The sequence below is a fragment of the Pezoporus occidentalis genome, unplaced genomic scaffold (assembly GCF_034315485.1).
Source record: "Pezoporus occidentalis ecotype Australia unplaced genomic scaffold, CSIRO_AGI_Poc_V1 ctg46, whole genome shotgun sequence".
In the NCBI taxonomy this organism is placed as follows: domain Eukaryota; kingdom Metazoa; phylum Chordata; class Aves; order Psittaciformes; family Psittacidae; genus Pezoporus; species Pezoporus occidentalis.
Window position 1 is genome coordinate 3,641,422 of NW_026915791.1, and position 20,819 is coordinate 3,662,240.

The 20,819-nt window shown below is 47.1% G+C and overlaps 2 protein-coding genes across 2 annotated transcripts; both read left to right on the plus strand.

The window, feature by feature from the left end:
* Window positions 1-1,855: 1,855 nt before the first annotated feature.
* Window positions 1,856-11,597, plus strand: LOC134172525 (acyl-coenzyme A thioesterase 1-like). Its single transcript, XM_062635683.1, is given in 8 exon segments — window positions 1,856-2,448; window positions 2,451-2,970; window positions 8,739-8,796; window positions 8,798-8,919; window positions 8,922-8,938; window positions 10,430-10,650; window positions 10,652-10,845; window positions 10,848-11,597. Coding segments are annotated over 8 exon segments (1,383 nt in total). The 5' UTR covers window positions 1,856-2,376; the 3' UTR covers window positions 11,027-11,597.
* A 1,067-nt stretch (window positions 11,598-12,664) lies between these two features.
* Window positions 12,665-20,561, plus strand: LOC134172527 (acyl-coenzyme A thioesterase 5-like). The gene is made up of 3 exons (XM_062635684.1): window positions 12,665-13,305; window positions 16,113-16,315; window positions 17,705-20,561. Exons 1-3 carry the CDS (start codon window positions 12,771-12,773, stop codon window positions 18,278-18,280), a joined length of 1,314 nt encoding a protein of 437 aa, XP_062491668.1. The 5' UTR covers window positions 12,665-12,770; the 3' UTR covers window positions 18,281-20,561.
* The last annotated feature ends 258 nt before the right edge of the window (window positions 20,562-20,819 follow it).

Consider the following 20,819-nt stretch of genomic DNA (forward strand, 5'->3'; position numbering starts at 1 on the left):
CCAAGGTTTACAGCCTATCCAAAGCATATAATCTACGTCCTAACTGTCACCTTCTGTTTACATCTTCCCTTACTCGGTTTTGTACACCCCTTTGTCTTAGTTATTTATCTCCTTTTATGGTTCAATTTCATGACTCTCTAGCAGACATATGGTACCCCAACTTACTGTTTAACTACAGAACCAGTTTGCACTGCCTTAGTTTCATAGGTTGTACAAAGATAGCATTCTTTTCAACCACAGAGTGTGTCGGTCGCCCAAACATGATATTGTCTTTAACTACAGAGTGTGTCTGTTTAAGTCATGGTATTTCAAACCCTTTTTTTGGTTCCCTTAGTAACGTAGCCCCAGCCCCAATATTGCAAAGCCTTAAGATTACAAAGCCTTAATATTGCAAAGATCCATCCTCAGTATGGGGAAACATTATTTCTCTCACATGAAGTATTCTAGAGACCTCTTTTCTTGACAGGCACTTCATTCCTGGCAGGCAGATCACTTCTGCAATGGCAAGTGTTTTGTTAATCAAACCAGAAAAATATTTGCTATCTCAAAGAAAGTCAATGCTAGATGTATATTTTGTTTATGGAATTAATATTGATCACACCTGCACTGGTATAACCCCAATAACATGGCTTGATATACCTACAATTTTAAGTTAAATTTGGTTCACATTTTCTGTCATTTCCCTGGTCTTTTTTGATCAGGCATTGAGAAAAGGGACAACATTTGAATTGATCTTAATATGCAGCATGCCCATTTATCTCACTGGTGGCCTGTGAACTTTAAATATACTCTTCATATAACTGTGGTTGCCCCATGCAAATGCCATCTGCAGCTGTACTTTAAAGCAACTTCCACCATATGCATCTTTTGGTGTAGAGATTTCACCACATTTGCAATTAATGTCTTATCACAAATGAAAACATCTTTGCTGATGTGCAATATGGAGTGCAATATGGGGTGTTAGAAAAAGTAGTGGTGCTGGTATCTCTGGTTAAGAGCTCCAGGCTGCAGTGAGACAGACCTTCTCTCTGGAAGAGCTCTGTCTTTTGTGCCTTGGATTCACCTCTCCTCTGCGAAGGATGTGGTCTGCCTGGCAACTTCCACTTCTGGCCCCGATATGGTCTGGTCATCTGGGAAGCTGCTGTGAACTCTTCTCTCAAAGGATACACACCTGCTGCTTTGTGTTTGGACTGCAAAATTTCTGTAAGAGATAAGAACTGATAAGAGAATTAGTACCAAATGAAACTCCCAGGCCCTTCCCTACCTGGAGTATTTTGTAATCCATGCTCCCAACTGGGCAAGCCAAAACCCATGGGCCTGCCCTAGTATGGGTAAGGCACTCTGTCTCAGCTGGGCAAGAACAGCACATGGCAGAGCATGAGGGAGGGAGAGATGCAAGTCTTTGGAGCAGCCATGCCAACTGCTGTCATCTGCCAATAAGCACAAGACCTGAAGTCCCAGGAGATGCCAGGATAGTGGCACTGGGCTCGTGGGCTGTCTCTCCTAGGCCATGGCCCTGTGAGCCCACAGTAGCACAGGGCCAACACCCGCCCCTCTTGGCATGGGTCCATTGAGCAAGGTGGGTTCCTGTCCCAGGGGGTAGGTGGCTCCTGAGCCCTAAAGGTGCTCCCTGCCTGCCTCCCTGCTCGAGCTGCAGCCCCACACCAGATGGGGAGCACAGGGTCCCCATGGGACTCCACCTTGCAGTTCCTGCTGCTGCAGGAGACCTGTGTCCACGTGCCCTGTCATGAACAGGAGCTGGAGTAGAGGAGACTGGAGAGGAGCTCTGTGCCATACCCTGCCATGCTGCCCCACTGCTATCCCAATGCAGCTGCCACAGGGGTGGCCTTTCTGCTGGCAGCAGTCCATGGGGGTGGCAGGAGCAAGCTGCTAAAATGCTCCCAGACTGTGGTGCCAATTGTCTGCAGGTCTGCATGCAGCAAAGCAATAACCTCTTCTGAAGGGATCATGCAGTTCAGCCAAGTTTGGGAGAGGAAAGGCAGAGCCTGTGAGAGAAGCTCAAGGAGGAGAGCTGCATCTGGGTCCAGACCTGCAAGGACAGTCACCAGGATGCCTGTTTAGAGACCTGCTACCACAGCAGATAAGTGCAGTGTTTGTTAACGTGTCTGGGCAGCATTATCACCCTTTGGAGATGCTTCCACAAAGTCAGAGGACTGGTGTGCCAATACCACCCTGCCATGGGCACTGACAGGGCTGCAGCCAGCGGTGGCTCCAGGCAGCCTTGATATCTCCCATCACTGCATGGGCCCACACAGCTCCTGCCCTGATTCCGCTTCGCCTGTGTGTGTTAAGCTGCACTGGTAAGAGAAGCCTCATCTTGAATGCAGACACAGTGAAGGCATCAACGCAGGAGCCATGTGGCAGGTGACGGGCTCCTTGTGCCGGGCCGGCTCCCGTGGCTGGCAGAGGCGGCTGCCCTGGCCCAGCGCCGCACGGAGCCCTGTGATAGGCCTCCCCCTGCGATGGCCTCCCCCTGCAGCCTCTCCTCGGCGGCACCCTCCATCCGCCTCTCGCCCGCCACCTGCAGCCTTTTCGACGAGCCGCTGGCCATCGCCGTGCAGGGCCTGGGCCCGCGGCAGCCGATCACGCTGCGGGCGTCCTTGCGGGACGAGACGGGCGAGCTCTTCCAGACCTGCGCCCGCTACCAAGCCGGCTACGACGGGGAGCTGGACCTCGCCCGCTGCCCCGCTCTGCCGGGAGGCAGCTTCTGCGGCCTGGAGCCCATGGGGCTGCTCTGGGTTTTGCAGCCCCAGAAGCCCTTCTGGCGGCTGGTGAAGTGGGACGTGCAGACCCCCTTCGTCCTGGAGCTGGACGTATTTGATGGCCACGGGGACCCTCCCGGGCAGCTCCAGGCCCAAGCACAGCACGAGCGGGCGTGCCTGCAGGATGGGGTGCGCAGAGTCCCGGTCCGAGACGGGAGGATCCGGGCAACGCTTTTCCTGCCTCCCGGTGAGTACTGGCCATGGCCATCCTGTTCTCTCTAAACAGGGACTCTTCACCAGAGACTGTAGTAATGGGACAAGGAGGGATGGTTTCAAACTTAAACAGGGGAGATTTAGCTGGGATATAAGGAAGAAGGTGAGGCACTGGAACAGGCTGCCCAAGGAAATTGTGAATGCTCCATCCCTGGCAGTGTTCAAGGCCAGGTTGGATGGGGCCTTGAGCAACCTGGTCTATTGGAAGGTGTTGGAGGGCTGGAACTCAATGATCTTAAGGTCTTTCCAACACTAACCATTCTATGATTCTAAGAAACCAACGTTCTGTCCAGGCAAGCTGTTCCATAACCTCTGTAGAGGAGTCCATGAAAGCCTGTCCTTTCTTCCCCTACTCCCACCTGCCTGCACCGCTGACCAACCTAACATTCCCAATCCACCTGCCTGTGTGGATGCCAGGACATGACTGCAGAAAGCAGGCAGAGGAATAACCCTTCTTGCCCAGAGCTTGAAGTTTATAAACATGGAGAAAAGCACAGCAAGTCAAAGTGAGTGTGCCAGGAGGGCTGCTAGAGACTAAAAGCTAGAGACGAGAGTGGTGGAGAGGGACTCTGTGCCTGTCCTGGGCAGTCCTCCTCAATGGGAGGCTTTTGGGGATCCTCCTTCTCCCCCAGCACAGCAGCAACTAACTATATGGTCCACTGTGTTGGGGTCCCTGTGGACATCATCAGTTTGTGAAAGGGGAAGGAGCAGGGACTCAAGAACATTTACAGGGATGAAACCTTTCCAGCAGGAAAAGACAATCATTTAATTGCTCTGGAAAAGGTGCAGAGCACCTTTCTGAAGTGTAAGCATTGCCCAAGATGCCACCAGCCTGCACCATCTTCTGGGCAGCTACATGTAGACTTCCCTGACAGAGTACCGGGTGTGGGAGGGTTGATTCCACACCTCAGCATTTCACCCACAGCAGGGCCAGGGCTCCCTGCCTCACCTCTGCCCCATCTGCTGAATAGGAGGTGGAAGAAGCCATCTTCATACTTTTTTTTTTTTTTTTTGTATCCAAACTGTCCTGCTTCCCTGAAGCCGAGAGTCCCTCTGCTCCAGCAAGCCCGATGCTAGTGCATCTCCTCAGTGTCCCCCAGCACACTCCTTTTGTGTATGTTCTAAAATGATAGGCCCTTGCTGCACACCCTGGTGCTTTGAATTGTTTCCTATGCACAGGACAGAAAGAGTTTATTCTCATCCTGCTGCCACCACAGCCAATCTTCATCTTAGCAGGACTGTAAGCTTGGTCTGTAGGCAGTACTTCTGTTGCACAGCTGGAGAAGTGTTTTGCCACCATTCAAATTGTTCTGCACTGAGATACCTCATTGTGAGTTTTGGTTCCTGGGAGCCCTCTCTGTGCCATACATCTCCACGTTAAGATTCAGGAGTTGGATACTCCTCAGCAAACCACCTAGGGCCACATAAAGATAGACAGCTCAAAGGACTTTTGCTATAGTACTGCCCCACCTCCCTTGAGCACTCCCATGGCCTTATTCAGCACCTTTTCTGTGCGTGTTCAGTGCAAGCCCACAGTGTCCTGCTATGCTCAGCTGAGCCATGGGCTACAGACAACTGCGCTTCTGGCCTCTGTTCACAGCTACTGCTCTGAATGCTCAGAGTCTCTGGAGAACCAGCAGATGTGCTGTTGCCTGCATGCAAACAGCAGCTGAAGGAAGTGCACAGCACTGCTTGGGATGGTAAGTCTCTCCCTGGCCCAAGGCAGAGAGCAAGCAGGTGCTGTGTGTTCCCCTCTTCTCCATGATCCCCAGCAGCATGTCCCCACCTTCCACCTGCAGCCCTATTTGAGGATGCACAGACTACCATGGTGCAGGGCAGGACACCCCTGAACAGTTGAGAGACATGGCCACGCTCAGGCCTGTGGCTCTCCTGAAGCCAAGAGTAGGGGTGAGCTGGGTCTTACATACTCCTCAACATGGCTAGGGACACTCTTTCTGGCCTGGGGAGCTTCCTTGGGCCCTACAGCCCCAAAACCCGTTGGACTATAGTAATGCAACATGCAGAGCACTCTCTTCCCTTGCACTGGGTGGTCAGGAGCAGGATTTTCACAGGATGAGAAAAAAAAGGATGCTGGGCCAAAAGTGAAAGATCCAAACAACAATTGTCCCATCACCCAGTGAGATACCCATGGCATCCTGTGCAGAATTTGATAGTGATCACAGCCAGAGACATGACCCCAAAGAGCTGGTTTGGTGGATTCCACTTAACACTTTTCAAGGGATCCCAGATGTTCAACAGCCACAATACCAACACAAATGCTTACAGTTTCTATTTGAAAATATTACATCTATTAAATCATGATACCTTGAAGATTTTTACATTGCTATATGAAGTGATCATTGGTACAAGGCTGCTTACAGGGAGAAGTTGGCCTTCACCAGTCTCTGTCTGTTGGCCCTAAGCACAATGCAAAAATACTGCTGATTCCTGAAACAAATAAGGGTTTGGACCTTACCCAAGAGGTACTTCTGCTCCTGAGCCTTTTTTCCTCTGCAACATACTCTAAGGTTTTTTCAGCTGCTGGCATTACATACCTGAGTCACTGATTGTGTCCTTTCCCCAAAAAAGATGCTTTACTGCAGTTCCTGTTGTGTACCTCGTTTTATGCCTTCTAAACCAGAAAAACTGAGAGGAGTTATTTTAGGCAATACTCTTTGTCTTGTCTGCTCCAGGAGAAGAACACTTTCCAGGGGTCATCAACATACATGGATACGCAGGAGGAGATCTTTTTGACCACAGAGCCGGCCTGCTGGCCAACCACAGCTTTGCCATATGGGCCCTGGCTTATTACCGATAAGAGGAACTGCCCCAGGAGCCAACTGAAATCCACATGGAATATTTTGAAGAGGCACTGAATTATATGCTGCAGCACCCACAGGTAGGAGCACCCTCTATGTCCCTTGGGCTCCAGGGAGCACTTCTCCAAAGTGTCTGTCACTTTGCCTGAGTTACCTCTGGAGGAAGCTGCTGAAATACTCACCTGGAGTGGCTGGCATCTGCCAAGAGTTTGAGCGTCTGAGTTCTAGGAAAGAAGAAAGTTCAAACAGGTACACAATAGAAGGGTGGTGGAGAGAGATCACAAAGAAATCTCCCAAGAGGCAGCTAAGACATAACAAAGCAGGAAGGCTGTGCAGGAGAGAGCCTTCATGAATTGCCACCAAATCTCCTCCTACAGTTTCAAAAATGAAAAGTAAAGAGCATCTGCCAGTGTCTTAATACTGATAACTTTTAGCTGTGTCCTACAACCTATATTCAAATCAGTAAAATCATGTTCCCCCTCTCTTGCCTGATGTCAGTGCAGCAGGGAACATTACCAAAGACAGCAGTTTGAAGGGGGTGAGGTGCTTGGTACTTGTCCAGAAGAAACACTAATCATTGCCATCACCTCCTTCATGGTGTTTTGTACAAACTCTTATCATTATACAATGTCCTTCTCCAGGAATTAGCTGCTGTGTTTTTCAGCTCGGTACTAATGAGGATTTGTGCCTCTCTACCAGGTGAAGGCATCAGGGGTTGGCCTGCTCAGTTACTCCAAAGGAGCTGATCTGTGTCTCGCCATGGCCGCCTTCCTCAAGAACATCACTTTCGTTGGTTCCCTCAATGGCTCTATGGCCATTACAATTGTTCCTCTGTGTTACAAAGATAAAACCATCCCTGTTTTGGTCATCGATGAACAACAGGTCAAGGTCATTGATTCCAATATTCTTGATTTAACTGACATCTTCATGAGCCCCTTTCAAGCCTCTGGCAACCAAAGCCTGATCCCACTAGAGAAAGCTGAGGCACAGTTACTATTCATTGTGTGACAAGATGACCAGTTTTCTAAAAGTGTCTGTTGTGCTACTGAAGTCTGCAAGCTTCTGCAGGCAAGGGAAGGAAAACTTTAAGATTCAATCCTACCCTGGAACAGGGCATTGCATTGACGCTCCCTTTTTCCCTTTGTCCCCCATAGGAAACCATCCCATTCTTCACAAGCAGGCAGTCATGGGTGGGGAGCCTGGGCCTCATTGCAGAGCCCAGCTTCATGCCTGGCCACAGATCCAGGCTTTTTTTCCACAAATACTTAAATGACAACTGATGTGCAAAAAAAAAAAGAACATGCAAGCAACACACAACTTGGAACAAGCAGATCTGCTAAATTCTTTCACATTTATCAGGTCAAACCTTGTTCACAGCTGTATCAGTACAACTACAGTATCTTCCATGACTTTGCACATCCGTAACTCAGAAAAGAACTGGGTTTGCTTTTTCAGTTTTTCCTGAACTTTTGTTGCTCAAGGAATGGATGATAGATTTGCATTAGCCTTGATAAAACAGATCATATGCACAGCTAAATTTCTCAGGTGATTTCTATTTTTCTAATACTGGACAGTACTTTGCATATCACTCTGGTCTCTACATACATACATACATACATACTTGGGTGACATGGTTTAGTGAGGTGTCCCCGCCCATGGCAGGGGGGGTGGAACTAGATGATCTCAAGGTCCTTTCCAACCCTAACTATTCTATGATTCTATGATTCTATACACTCCTCAGCTCATACTTTGAAGCAACACCTCTCAAATGCTGAATTTTGGAGTAGGGATTTCACCACTCTTATGGTGACTACCTCATTGCAAATGGAAATATCTCTAATTTTTATGCTGCTGGAAGTGTGTAAGAATGGGTGCTATACCAAGATGCCAGGATATCTCTGGTTAACCCTCAGGAAGGTTAGTTTGCCCTCTATGCCTTCTTTCCATCTTCCCCTCAGAAGGAAGTGCTCTGGCCCCAAAATGTCATGTAAAAAGCCATTCTGATAAATTTACATCCATTGTGATTTTCCTCCACCCAATATGGAACTTTTTCAGCTTTGTTACTAGGGTGGGAATTGTAATAAAGAGACCAAGATTTGAAAGCCATGTTGTTATTTGCTGTGCTTTGGTTAGAAGCAGGGAAATTTGCATCTTGACCATTCTCATCCCAGGGTGGAACTTGCAGGAGCTTGGGAGCTGACACATAGCCCCCTTACCTTCACTCTCTTAGGGCACCAAGTGTGGAGGAGTGGTGTTGCTTAAGCCTTCAGGGCCCTTTCCCTCAGCATCTGCTCCAGCATAAGGTGATCAAATCAATCTGGTGATCAAATCCAGTGCTGCAAGCCAAGAAGTGTTGTTCTCAATAACAGAAGTTGCCATACATGAGGGCTGGGTACCAGACAACATACCCAAGTGGTAGATGCCAAAGTACCCCACCTGTTTAGGAGAGGCAGGGCAATCTCCACAGTGAGCGAAAGACTGTTGCAACTACCCAATACCTCTGATCACTTAGTATTTCAAAGTAGGACAATGCTGAGAATTTCCTCAGATGCTTCCACTTGTTTCACACCACTAAGTCAGACATGGGGAGCTCTGAGCAAGAGGTACCTCTACTTGCATATCCCAGGAACAGTCAGAGAGCATGAGGAAGCAGTTCTCCCTTTGCAGGTCTCTTTGGAGCAAATACCCAGCTCTGGGTACGACGGACAGAATGACTGCCTTTTAAAACCCTTGTACAATCCATTAGTGAAAGAGTCGGATGCTTCCTGACCTAAAAGGTATGTGAAGGCATCCCTCCCTCATCCCTCTAGCACTCCTGACCATCCTCCCAGTTCCTACGGCTGTGCTGGTGCCAGGGCTGGGCAGAGCCTGGTGGGCAAGCCCTTGCCTGTTGTGGGTTAATGTGTCCTGTAGTCTCTTGCAGGAAATGGCCCCTTTCCAGGCATTATTGACTTGTGCAGAGTTGGAGGAGGACTCCTAGAATAGAGCATGACTGCTGGCCAACTAGGGCTTTACTGTGCTGGCTCTGGCTTACTATGGCTATGAAGATCTTCCCAAACAGATGAAGGAACTCCACCTGGAATATTTTGAAGAAGCCGTAAACTATTTTTACAACACACCCAGGTTGGTTTGCTCATTGACACTGTCACTAGAGGGAACTCGTTAGTCAGGTCCTGTCAGACTGCAGGTGCGGCAGAGCTGCTGTACTTAAAATAGCACCTTCATTCAAGTTGGCTGTAATTAATTTGTTTTATATCTTTAACTCCCATTACAATGGTTCTCTAGTAGATTATTCCAATTCTTCCTTTTGAACTGGCCAGGTGACACAGTGACACATAGGTCACATACTGATAATTTCTGCTTCATTCAACCCAGTGTCATAACCAGGGTGGTAGTTGTCTGGAGGCTTACTGGACTTCCAGTTCTGCAACTCCTTCCAGGTAGCTGTGCATGACAGTAACTAGAACTGCACAAGGCAACACCTGGTTTCTCTGTAGGCCTTGAAATAAACACCTTCCTTGACCTCAGAAAGATGAGCAGTTGTTAAAGGTCTTGGTTGCTTTTCAGTTACCCTAACCCTAAATGTTTGTGCCACCTGTCTGCCCAAAAAACTCTGAAAAATGCTTCCCACATATCCTTTTATCCCTGAGAGCATTACCATAGCCTTCCATTAACACCTCCACTCATACCCTCACCATATTTTTAACATGTTGCAAAGTTTCAGCTATGTTTTCTAATTTCTCCCCATGTCTCAGTCAGTAGGTTTAGAGCCTATTAGGCTGGTGATCAGGTACAGAAGGTATTAAATTTTAATGCTGTCTCAGAGCCCGCTTTACCCCTAAGGGTCTTTGTATATTGGAGCAGTTGTGATATTAGCTAACCTCCTTCCAGTATCCTTAGAACACTTCAGCAGCCTGTAAGATCATTTAGTCTTCCCATTCTAGTTACTTTTTCTGTGTAAAAGAAAATGGAGGTAACCTATCCTAGACTGACTCCAGAGGACTGTACAATTCGCTTAGAAAAATGGGCTTAGTAGGTTATATTTTTTTTAAGATACATTTTAATTAGTAATTACCTCACATACTTCCCCTTTCACTGTGAGTTAGACACCAAGCATACTAGACAAACAGGAGAGGGCTGATGTGGAGTCTGCTATTCCATTTAACTTCTTAATAGGGGACTCAAAGGCAGTGGTTGAATATAAGAAATATTCATATAGATATTATCATAATGGATGAGAGTACCATAGTCATTGCTGATACTGTTTTGCACTGATAGGAGGTATTTGTAGAAGAGGCCTCCTGTGCACCTTCCCCCTTCTCCCCTGAATTGCCGTATAAGAGAAGTGAATCTGGGGCTGCACGTTGTATGCTTTTTACAAGCACAGCTGTACCCTCTGCATATGCTTCAGCACTGAGCCTTGTAGATTTGTTGGGGTAATGCTGCAGTCTCAGCAGGGCTTATGATCAAACAGTGCTCCAGGGTCCCTCAGACATAGGTGCTGCACACAGGACTTAGATGCCTGTACCGGGGGTCCAGATTCAGGACAGACATGGCTGTGGACATGGCAACATTTTAAAGAAGTGGTTGTGGTTTCCCTTCTCTCCCTTCCAGGTTAAAGGCCCAGGGATTGGGTTGCTTGGAATTTCCAAAGGGGGCGAACTGTGTATCTCCATGGTCTCCTTCCTAAAGGGTATCACAGCCACTGCCCTTATAAACGGCTCAGTGGCAAATACGGGCGCAGTGCTCTGCTACAAGGACATCACCATTCCATCCCTTGGTTTCAGTCCAGAATGTGTCAAGATCAGCAAGTCTGGGATTGCTGATGTTGTTGAACAACCCACTAGAAGGGCCTGACCACCAAAGCTTCATCCCTTTGGAGAAGGCTGAGTGTCGCTTCTTGTTCATTGTTGGCCAGGATGATCACAACTGGAAAAGTGAATTCTTTGCAGTTGAGGGGAGCAAACGTTTGCAAGCTCACGGGAAGGAAAAGCCTGAGATAGTCTGCTATCCTGGAGCAGGGCACTACATTGACCCCCTTTTTTCCCAATGTGTGCAGCCTCAATGCACCAGCTGGTTGGCAAGCCTGTGATTTGGGGAGGAGAGCCCAAGGCACACTGTGAGGCACAGGTAGATGCTTGGTAGCAGATCCGAGCTTTCTTCTGCAAACACCTCATGGGCAAGCCATCTGGAACATCTCGTAAGCGGTGATATGACTTAGGTTACTTTAGAGAGGAAAAGTCTGGTGTTTCAAATTTGTTATGTTATATGCCTCTGAATGAGAACAAAGAACATCAGAGAATAAGTTGTTGGGTTTCTTGGGGGATGATAGTAAGTGAAGGCACGAGGGCTGCTTTCTTTTAACACCCTCCTCTAACATCGTTTAGAGGTCTTAGTGCCATGTTATGTGTAGTATGGGATTACAAGCTGTAGAAAAATGGTGGTAAGGTTGGATCTGCTTTAAATGTTAATTTCACTGGAAGGTAACTTATTCAAGCTGAGAACTGGGATAAGAATTTGCCTTGGTTTTCTTAGAAGAAACATTATGTTTGCCATTGTCCTTACCAGAGCTAGATTTGGGCTCTGGTTTTTCTGGAAGCAGCTATTCTGTCTTCCTGCCTCCACTAATCTTTCTCCCTGTGCACATTGTTGCTCCTTCCTCTTCTCCCGTATCACTGAGATGCATCTGCCTTAACACTTAGTCTCTAGTATTTCATTCACCAAAAGAAGCAATACTGTGCCTGCATCTTCAGAGAATACATCTCCCATTTATAGCCAACAACATTCCACAGCCTAATGTGATGTTCTGGGCACATGAACTAGAAATCAGACATTTATACAGTTTTGGAAGGTTTGTAAGCATGAAGAAACAACAGAATTGGACCCATTAGCAGCTATACATGGAGCTGCTGGTGGGTATCTGTGGGGGTTGGAATGTATCAAAGCTGTGAGAGACCATGGGAAGGAGGAACTACAGCAGGCAATTAAGAGTGACCTGTCCCTGACTGGTACCTGGAAGACGCTGGAGCTGGCAAGGAACAAGGACATCGGAACTGGAAAGAGGATGTCGATAAGAAAATCAGATGGACCTTTCACGTGATGTAACCGCAAGGGAAACACAGATGTGCTTGGCTAATTGCTTGGAAGCATATAAATATCATGTAATCTGTTCAATAAACGATCTGGCTTGCACTCTACCTCTGGGTCCATGCCTCCTTCCTCACAGGTATCTCCTCAGCAAGGCTGTATATCCCTGCGCAGGTCCACAGCACTGCTGGAGGGTCGTTTCTCCCTGCTTGTATATTCCCTTTATGCCTCCACAGCTGCCTGCTTGGAAGCGCTGATAAAAATAGCAAGTCCGTAAAGCTGGCATGGCAGCTCCACGAGGCAGCTTTGCCTTGCTATGGAGTAGCGCCATGCAGGCAGGTTTGTGGCCCTGCGTCGCGTCTCCGTCCCGCCAGGCCACACAGGCCACATTCCCTGAGGAATGGGGACCAGCCGAACGCTTCCCAACCCCTGCCTAGGGATACCCCGTAACTCCTGGCACCCGAGTGCGAGTCTGAGGCGAGAAGCACTTGACTCTCGCTCGTGGGGTGCTGGTGCGTTGCGTTGTTGGATAGAAGTCAGGTTTTAACGCGTCAGTGCCGAGGCGGGTGGATGTGGTCTGGGCTGCTGTTCGTGTTGAAGTGAATTCTGCAGGTATGTTTATGCTGTTTGCGTTCCCTGTATTTGTAACGGATTAAAACCAAACGTTAGCCAGCGGCTCGCTGCTCAGGATGGACTGGGGGAGGCTCCGGGGGCCGGGAATGGCCGCGGGTGGGGATCGACCACTCCCGCCCCGGCTCCGGGCGGGAGGGCCGGGGGCTCTGCTATCGATTGAGGCCGTCTGGACGGGGCGGCGGCAGCGCTACCGTTTCTGCCGTTGGCGCAGGGCTGCCGCCTAGCTGCCGCCATCATGTGGAGAGCTGTCGCTGTCGCGTCGGCCCCGGTGCGGGCCTTGTTCCGCGCCCCTCGGCGACCGGCCGTAAGCATGGCCGTGTCCCCCGCCGCCGCGCTGGCGGACGAGCGGGTGGAGACGCGGGTTGCGGGGCTGGGCCCGGGGCAGCCGGTGACCCTGCGGGCTGTGGCAGCGGATGAGCGCGGATGCCTCTTCCAGTCGTGCGCGCACTATCGGGCGGACGGCCGCGGCGAGCTGCACCTGGGCACGGACGCTTCGCAGGGCGGGGACTACACCGGCGTGGAGCCCATGGGGCTCTTTTGGAGCCTCGCCCCCGCCGGCATGGAGAGGCCTTACCAGCGGCTCGTTCCCCGCAGCACCGGCACCCCGATGAAGGTGGAGATGCTGGTGCACCAGGGCCATAGCCAGCCCGGCGCCTTCCCCGGGCCCGTGGTGGCCAAGGCCGAGGTGGAGAGGTGGTTTACGGCCCCCGGCGTGCGGAGGATCCGGCTGAAGGAGGGAAGAGTAAGGGGTTCTCTCTTCCTGCCGCCGGGTGAGTGCCCGGCCGGAGACCTTCATCCTGCGGCTGACGGGGCCCTGCTGTCTCTGGTCAGAGCAAGGAAAGTCTCTAAAAGAAACATATGCAAAGGGTATCACCCGGGAAATCCATATTCCATAAGAGAGCTGAACGCCACCCTGCAGACAGGGCTTTTTTTCCTTGAAATCTGGCGGAGACGTTTCCGAAGGCTTCTCGCGACGCGGCCCGGCCCGCCTGTTGTACGGCCACACTGCCTGGTCCTCGCCGGCAGCGCCGAGCAGGGCAGGCACGGGCAGATGGCTCTTATGGGACAGAAGCTAAATGAGAATGAATAGGAGTTGTGAGTGTGCAACGTAGCTGCTCTTGGTCTGTGTTTTTTCAGTAGGTTTGGTGTTTGCTCTGGATTTGCCAGAATCTGTAACACTGAAAAAATCTAATACACTTCATTGTGTGAGCCTGTGCTAAATCTCCCAAGGATTTTACCCTGAGCATGATCAAATTGAAAAGGTATTTTTCTTCCATGTGAAACACATGCCAGTGATCAGAACAGTGGAAGAGATTCAAGAAAATACAAGTATTCCTCCTCTGTTACACCAGAGCCAAAGCTAAGTTAATAGTTGAGCTACTTCAGTTGTACTATGGTATAAAGGCAAAATAGATTTCTGAGCAAGTTCTACCTGTTCTCCTTGTGGAATGGTTGTGCTTTATGAGGTGTGATATTCTGATGGACTGGCAGTGCTGCTGGAAAATGAAACTTTACACTGATGATGGTGTGTGTATGCATAAGCCATGATTTAAACTTCTTGTATTTCCCTGAGTGTCATGCTACTAGAACTGCCCTCCCTATTGCCTCTAATTTGTAGCAGCTCGGTTAAGCAAATCCTGTAAATATCACTAGAGTTATTAGGGATTTAAGTATTAGGGAATTATCTCCAAACCAATAATCTTTTTATCCATTTAGATAAGGATCCAAAGTCCACTGAAGAGGGGAGGAAAAAAAAAAAGCAACAACAGAGACTGAACTTTGAATTTTGGTTCAAATGTTTAATCAGCATGCTGGGCTTTTCATCACCGAGATGTGGTTGTTTTGATATATCCTCCCTTAGAAGATGAGCTGGATTTCTGCTGAGCTCAGCAGGAATCCAGAGATCTGAAAGATGGAACTGCATTTTTCCCTTCAGAAACTGTAGTGTTGCAATAGCATGGCAAAATCTGGAATCGTTGCTTAAGTGATACTGGTGCCCTTCTTGATGGAGGATCCAGTTACAGCGTTGCTACCACGCCTTTCTTTGCTTCTGGAATGGGAAAATGTTAATATTACTCAGATAGGCATGTTAAATGTGAACCAGTTTTAGTAAAAGTGAGATGACATGAGAGGGCTTACAACTTTACTTTTGATATGAAAGAGGTTTCTCAATTCAGGCGTAAGAGTTACAGAAAGGTTTTCTTTGTTTTTAAGCAATAGTAAAGTTGACTAGCCCATTTATTTCTTTTGATGAGCTATGCAGAAACTGTATACTTGGGCATGTGTAGGCAGTCCAAGATCCTTGTGTAAAAGGTTGTCTTCATGAGAGAGAAGTACATTCATGCTTGACTGTGTTCCGATCACATGCTTGCTAGAAAGCTTTCCAGGTAGGGATGATAAATGAATGCACACTTTTTTTTCCTAGCCATCTAGGCTGACTGTTGTTAACTAAAGGTTACTGCTGATCATGGCATTATGATAAATTTATCCAGGCATATTTTCTCTCAAGTAGAATATTAAACTTCTGTGGAAAATTACAGAACTGAAAGAAAAGGAGCCCAAAAGCATGTTTAAGTCCTTCTCTGACTTCCTAAGGCTTTAAGTTAGAAGATTTCCACCATCTGCTATGTCTTGTCCAAAACTTCTTTTTCTTAATCACCTTGAAAAGCCAGAGGGTCTTGCCTTTATTGCACATAGGCAATGCCAAAGTTAATGCATTCTTGCTCAAGCATGTACTTTTTCTGCCAATATAATTGTAGCAAGCTGGATCCGTGCACATTGGTGGTGACATCTGGTGGCCAGGGGTCTTTCTTAGTTCCAACAGGTAGTGTAGTATCCTTAGCCTTTTAACTCAAGATCTGCTGGCATGGCATACAGTAATATCACAACACAATCTTGGCTGCAAAACCATATTCATTTCAAATTGTGGTTCTGATTGTTTCTGTAGGTTTGTGGGACTGATTGTACATGTCTGCACATACTTATCTGTGTATCAGTCACGCACACATAACCATACCCATACAGCTCTCTTCACATCTGCAGTAGCAGTTCTGCTGCCAAATGTTACAGTGCTGATGTTGAGATAGAGATATTAAGCCCAGTTGATTTCCTAGAGGAACAGGTGTCTCTTTCCTGTGCTTTGCTCAATGCACTTTATTCCAGAGTTTGTGTAAGTTTTGTAGGATTTACTTCCACGGCTTAGTGCTCTTGCATCATTAGTAATGAGCTTGCATTTTGCTAATTAAGGTATGACCTCTTTGTGGGGAAAAGAGATGATTCAGGGTCTGATTGTTCTGCGGGAGGTAGGTTAAGACCACTGAAAAACGCATTTAAAAAAAAAACCAAGTTTAACTGTTCATGTATTTCTTACAGGAAGGTAAGAACGTGTTCATAGTTTGAAAAAGGCTGAAGTGGGCTACAGCACTGGTTCTCTTATGTGTACTGTGCAAATGGAAAAGTAATGAGTATTAACAGAAAATCTCTTCAGCCATCCGTATTTTGTTGTTCACTCTTACACTGAAAACTATCTGGTGATCGTTTGATAACTTGTCCTCTATACACCTTCTTTTTAATATAGGGGATGGCCCCTTTCCAGGAGTGATCGACATGTATGGGGATGAAGGAGGTTTGGTTGAATTTAGATCCAGTCTCCTGGCTACCCGTGGCTTTGCTGCTCTTTCTCTGCCGTATTTTGACTTTGAAGATCTGCCTAAGGTCATGAAAGAATTCCAACTTGAGTACTTTGAGGAGGCAGCTAGATTCCTACAGCGTCACCCCAAGGTGAGTGGAATGAGACACCTCAGTACAAGGGAGGATTCAGCAGTTACACCCAAGTGGTGGCAGTAGTGGTTTTGGAGTGTCAGTTTCTGCTGGGAAGGTTTAGGCCAAATAATGGAAAAAGTGTAGGTCCTGTGTAGGTTGATATGCATATGACTGCAGAGTGACTTCTAGCATGAGCTGGATATAAATTCATGCTGGAAACTAGATTTCTGATCATTAGAACAGTCAAAAGGAGCGTGACCAGCAGGTTGAAGGAGGTGATCCTGCCCCTCTGCTCTCCTGAGACCTCACCTGGAGTATTGTGTACAGTTCTGGTGTCCTCAACATAAAAAGGACATGCAGCTGTTGGAACAAGTCCAGAGGAGGGCCACGAGGATGATCAGGGGGCTGGAGCACCTCCCGTATGAAGATAGGCTGAGAAAGTTGGGGCTTTTCCACCTGGAGAAGAGAAGGCTGCATGGAGACCTCATAGCAGCCTTCAGTATCTGAAGGAGGCCCATAAGGATGCTGGGGAGGGACTCTTCATTAGGGACTGTAGTGACAGGACAAGGGGTAACAGGTTAAAACTTAAACAGGGGAAGTTTAGATTGGATATAAGGAGGAAGTTCTTTACTGTAAGGGTGGTGAGGCACTGGATTGGGTTGCCCAGGGAGGTTGTGAATGCTCCATCCCTGGCAGTGTTCAAGGCCAGGTTGGACAGAGCCTTGGGTGACATGGTTTAGTGTGAGGTGTCCCTGCCCATGGCAGGGGGTTTGGAACTTGATGGTCTTAAGATCTTTTACAACCTTAACTATTCTGTGATTCTATGAAGTGCTGGAATAGCGTCTAAACAGGAGCAGTGGTGATAAAAGATTATTTAATTATTTTTTAAAATGAAAGCAATTAGTTTAAGAGAAGATGGTACAAAGCTGTGCAATAGTCAGCAAAGGAATGGATTTGATGGCTTGGGATGTTGTTTTCAGGTTTACTTTCTGGGCTAGGAAAGGACAAGACTGAAAATTACTTATCCTTCAAATGTCATTTGTGAGGTTACTTTGTTTGCCTGAGACATGTGCTTGATTTTCCTGCTGCCTGTTTTAGGAAAAAGAGAAAATAGCATCAAAATAAGCAGTTAGGACTAGGTGAGGTCCAAATGATGGTATTTCTTGTGTCTGTGTTGTTTTATGGGATTTGCCAGCTCTTGTTGTCTCTGAAAAACAAGACACTAAACAGAGAGAGGAGCCAGGGTCCAGGCTGTAGCTTTCCCACAGGTCACATCAATAAGTAACCTATTTTTTAATTTTTTTTTAATAATACAACTCCAAAGGCATTTAATGGCTAAACCCATTATAATTTACACTTCCTTTATTCCTTTCTTCCCCTCTTCCCCATCCCCTATCTTACCTGAAGGTGAAGGGACCAGGAGTTGGAGTGATTGGGACTGGGAAAGGGGCAGAATTAGCACTCTCCATGATCACCTTCCTGCCTGAAGTAGTGGCTGCTGTCTGTATCTCCGGCTGTAGTTCAAACACAGTTGCAGACCTCCATTATGGTGAGATGACTCTGCCTGGGCTGCGTTTTGATATGAAAAAGGTCAGTGTTTCTGACAATGGTGTATTTGACATTTTTGAAGCTCTGGATGACCCAACAAATCCTGCCAATTCTCCTTGCACGATCCCCATTGAAAAAGCAGAAGGTCACTTTCTCTTGGTGGTAGGGGAAGATGATCGTATGTGGAAGAGCTCCTTATATGCTGAGCTGGCAATTGGGCGTCTACGCCAGCATGGAAAAGAAAACTTTAAACTCCTGAGTTATCCAGGAGCTGGTCACCGAATTGATCCTCCCTCTACTCCATTTTGTCAGGTAGCTATGGATCGTGTCCTGGGCGTGCCTGTTCTGGGGGGTGGAGAGAGCAAAGCACATGCCCATGCACAGGAACACTCCTGGGGAAAGATTCAGGAGTTTCTGCGCTTGCATTTGGGATGAGCACTTAACCACCTGCAAACTGTGGCAGAACTGCAGAGGACTGAGCTTGAGCCAACAAAATGACTGGTGAATTGGAGGGACTGACTGAGAAAAGCTTTGAAATGTGAAACAACCAAATGACTACTTAGCTACAAGCATAAATCCAAAAAGAAAGGGATTTCTTTGGGCTAGTTTAAGTTATTTTAACTGGGTACACAGAGGTAAAGTGAAACAATGATAAATTGCACTGTAGTACAAATTGGACAGCCTGAATTGGTCATGATGTCAAGAAACAAGTACCTGAGGAGAGTAGTAGGTACTTTTTTGCTTGCAGTATTTACGACTCTGAATTTAACAGCTAGCCTACACTCTCAGCAATTACAGACTGGATCACACCTCAGAAATGATGGCACTGAATGATAAACTTTGCCATCAAAATGATGAATGATTCGGGCTTTTGGTCTTAAGTTACCTTAGCCCAGAACTCTCACATTACAGCCGTACACACTTTGGAAATGTTCCCTATATACATGAAGCTGGGGATATCTATTTGTAAGGAGGCTAGTATACCTTGATCTTAGGTAGTGGTCTTCTGGTGACACCATCTGTTTCCAACAAAAACTCTAGTGTGGGAAAATGAAGAGAACTTCTTCTGTCATCCAGAATGGCAACACTAGCACTGTCTTGGATTAGGGATGTAACCATCTGTTCCTCTTATGTCTTGGACTGACGTTTGACACTCAGTATTCAAATGCTGTTGTATAGGTTAAAGTATGGTTAAATTAGTTATGCTGCGTGCAGGTCTTAAATCTCTCCTCATTGCTTGTTTCAAACTAATAACACCTGTCATTTAGTTAGGGATTAATTACTTGTGGGACTCATTAGTTATGGTGTCAATGGATGCTGACAGTTGTTCTTAGGAAGGAAGTGGAGTTGAGAGAAAACCTAGTTAATAGAAGATTTAAGACTGACTGTAAAAAGCTGTCACCTTATGGCAATGATTAACTTATAATACTTAAAACCACAAACCGACACACTCCTCTGTCCCCATCATCCCTCCCCCCCCGCCCAAGAAAAAAAAAACAGACAAACCCAGGATATCTTTTCCGTGACTGCCTGAGATTGCTGAAGGTGGGATTTTTAATCCTAATGAATTTTTGGCTAGTGCCTGATTTTTCCCCACCATTTAGGCAGAAGGAAGCAACTTACTCCCAAATGAGTTGATCTCTCACAGGGGTCTCTCTGGAGTGGTGCCAGCATAGAAGGCCTGTTTAAGGAGGGCCTCTGTCAGTACAATTTCTCCTTCCAAGGTCATTTTGTCAGACCAGTTTGAGAGGAAGATACAAAACCTTCATCTGAGACAGGCTTTGAAATGTGAAATAACCAAATGACTACTTAGCTACAAGTGTAAATCCAAAAAGAAAGGAATTTGTAGGAATCCAGGAAGATACAAAACCTTCATCTGTGGTACTCAGTTCTGCTTTGCTCTCAGGGATCTTTTCTCTCCAGTTAACTGTCATTATGCTGCTGTTCAGGTCTCATTAACTTTCTGCAACTCTTATTACTCCTTATCATTTGATTGAAGTCACATGTTCTCCAGACACCATCGCTGCCAATTGAACAATTTATCCATCCACTTCTTCCAAGAGAAGCTCCATCCTGCTCACTCCGCACAGAATGTCTTTATGCGCAGTCTCTCCAAACTCCCTCACTGGCTGAAGAGGCGTTTGCAGAGTCCTGGCTGGTGCTTGAACCTCCACTAAAACTGGCAGCCCAGGAAGTCCAGAACCACAGCCTGCTGTGACATGTGTGTTAGCGTCACCCATGGTTAGTACCCTGCCTTTTATTCAAGCTGCAGCCATAGAGGAAAGGGTTGTCCAATGGTTTCTGTTTGGTCTGCTTCATCAGGTGCATCTTCAGTAGTTAGAGTGGTATTGTGGTAGAGCAGCACTCCCTCTAACCATGTTTTGTTACCCACCTGTGACTCCACACTACAGTCCTACCTCAGCATATCTGTTGCCATGAACAATTGTGAGCTGGAGGTTCAGGAAGTAAATGTTGTTAATAAACCAAAAACCAGGTAGCTTGAAAGTCCTAGAACTTTGTTTCTAAAGCACAAGCCTTTAAAGTAATTCAGTGTTAGATGTTGTCAGATATATGCAATTTGAAAGAGAAGTAAAACACTATATAAAAAAAGCAAGAATTTGATGTTATATTTTTGTTTCTGAACAGTTCATTTGTTTTGAAAGCTGAATGATATTTTTTTAAACAAAGGAGGAAAAATAAAAGACATGTAATTTTACTGTGAAGATCCTTTTGTGAACGGGTCAGGGTGCTCCTGGACAAAGTCACAGAAGGGCCTGTAGAAGGCCTTTTGCACTAGTATGTGTATTTACAGTGCTACTTGGAGACTAGAGCTACAATGCAGACACTCCATTGTTTGTGTATATGCTGAACCGCGTGCCTATTGCGTGCCTTAGCCCAAGCCACATTATGTTGTGTTGCATTCCTCACCCGGTGCAGCTCCTATCGCCTTTCCCGGAGGCAGTCGCTGGGATGC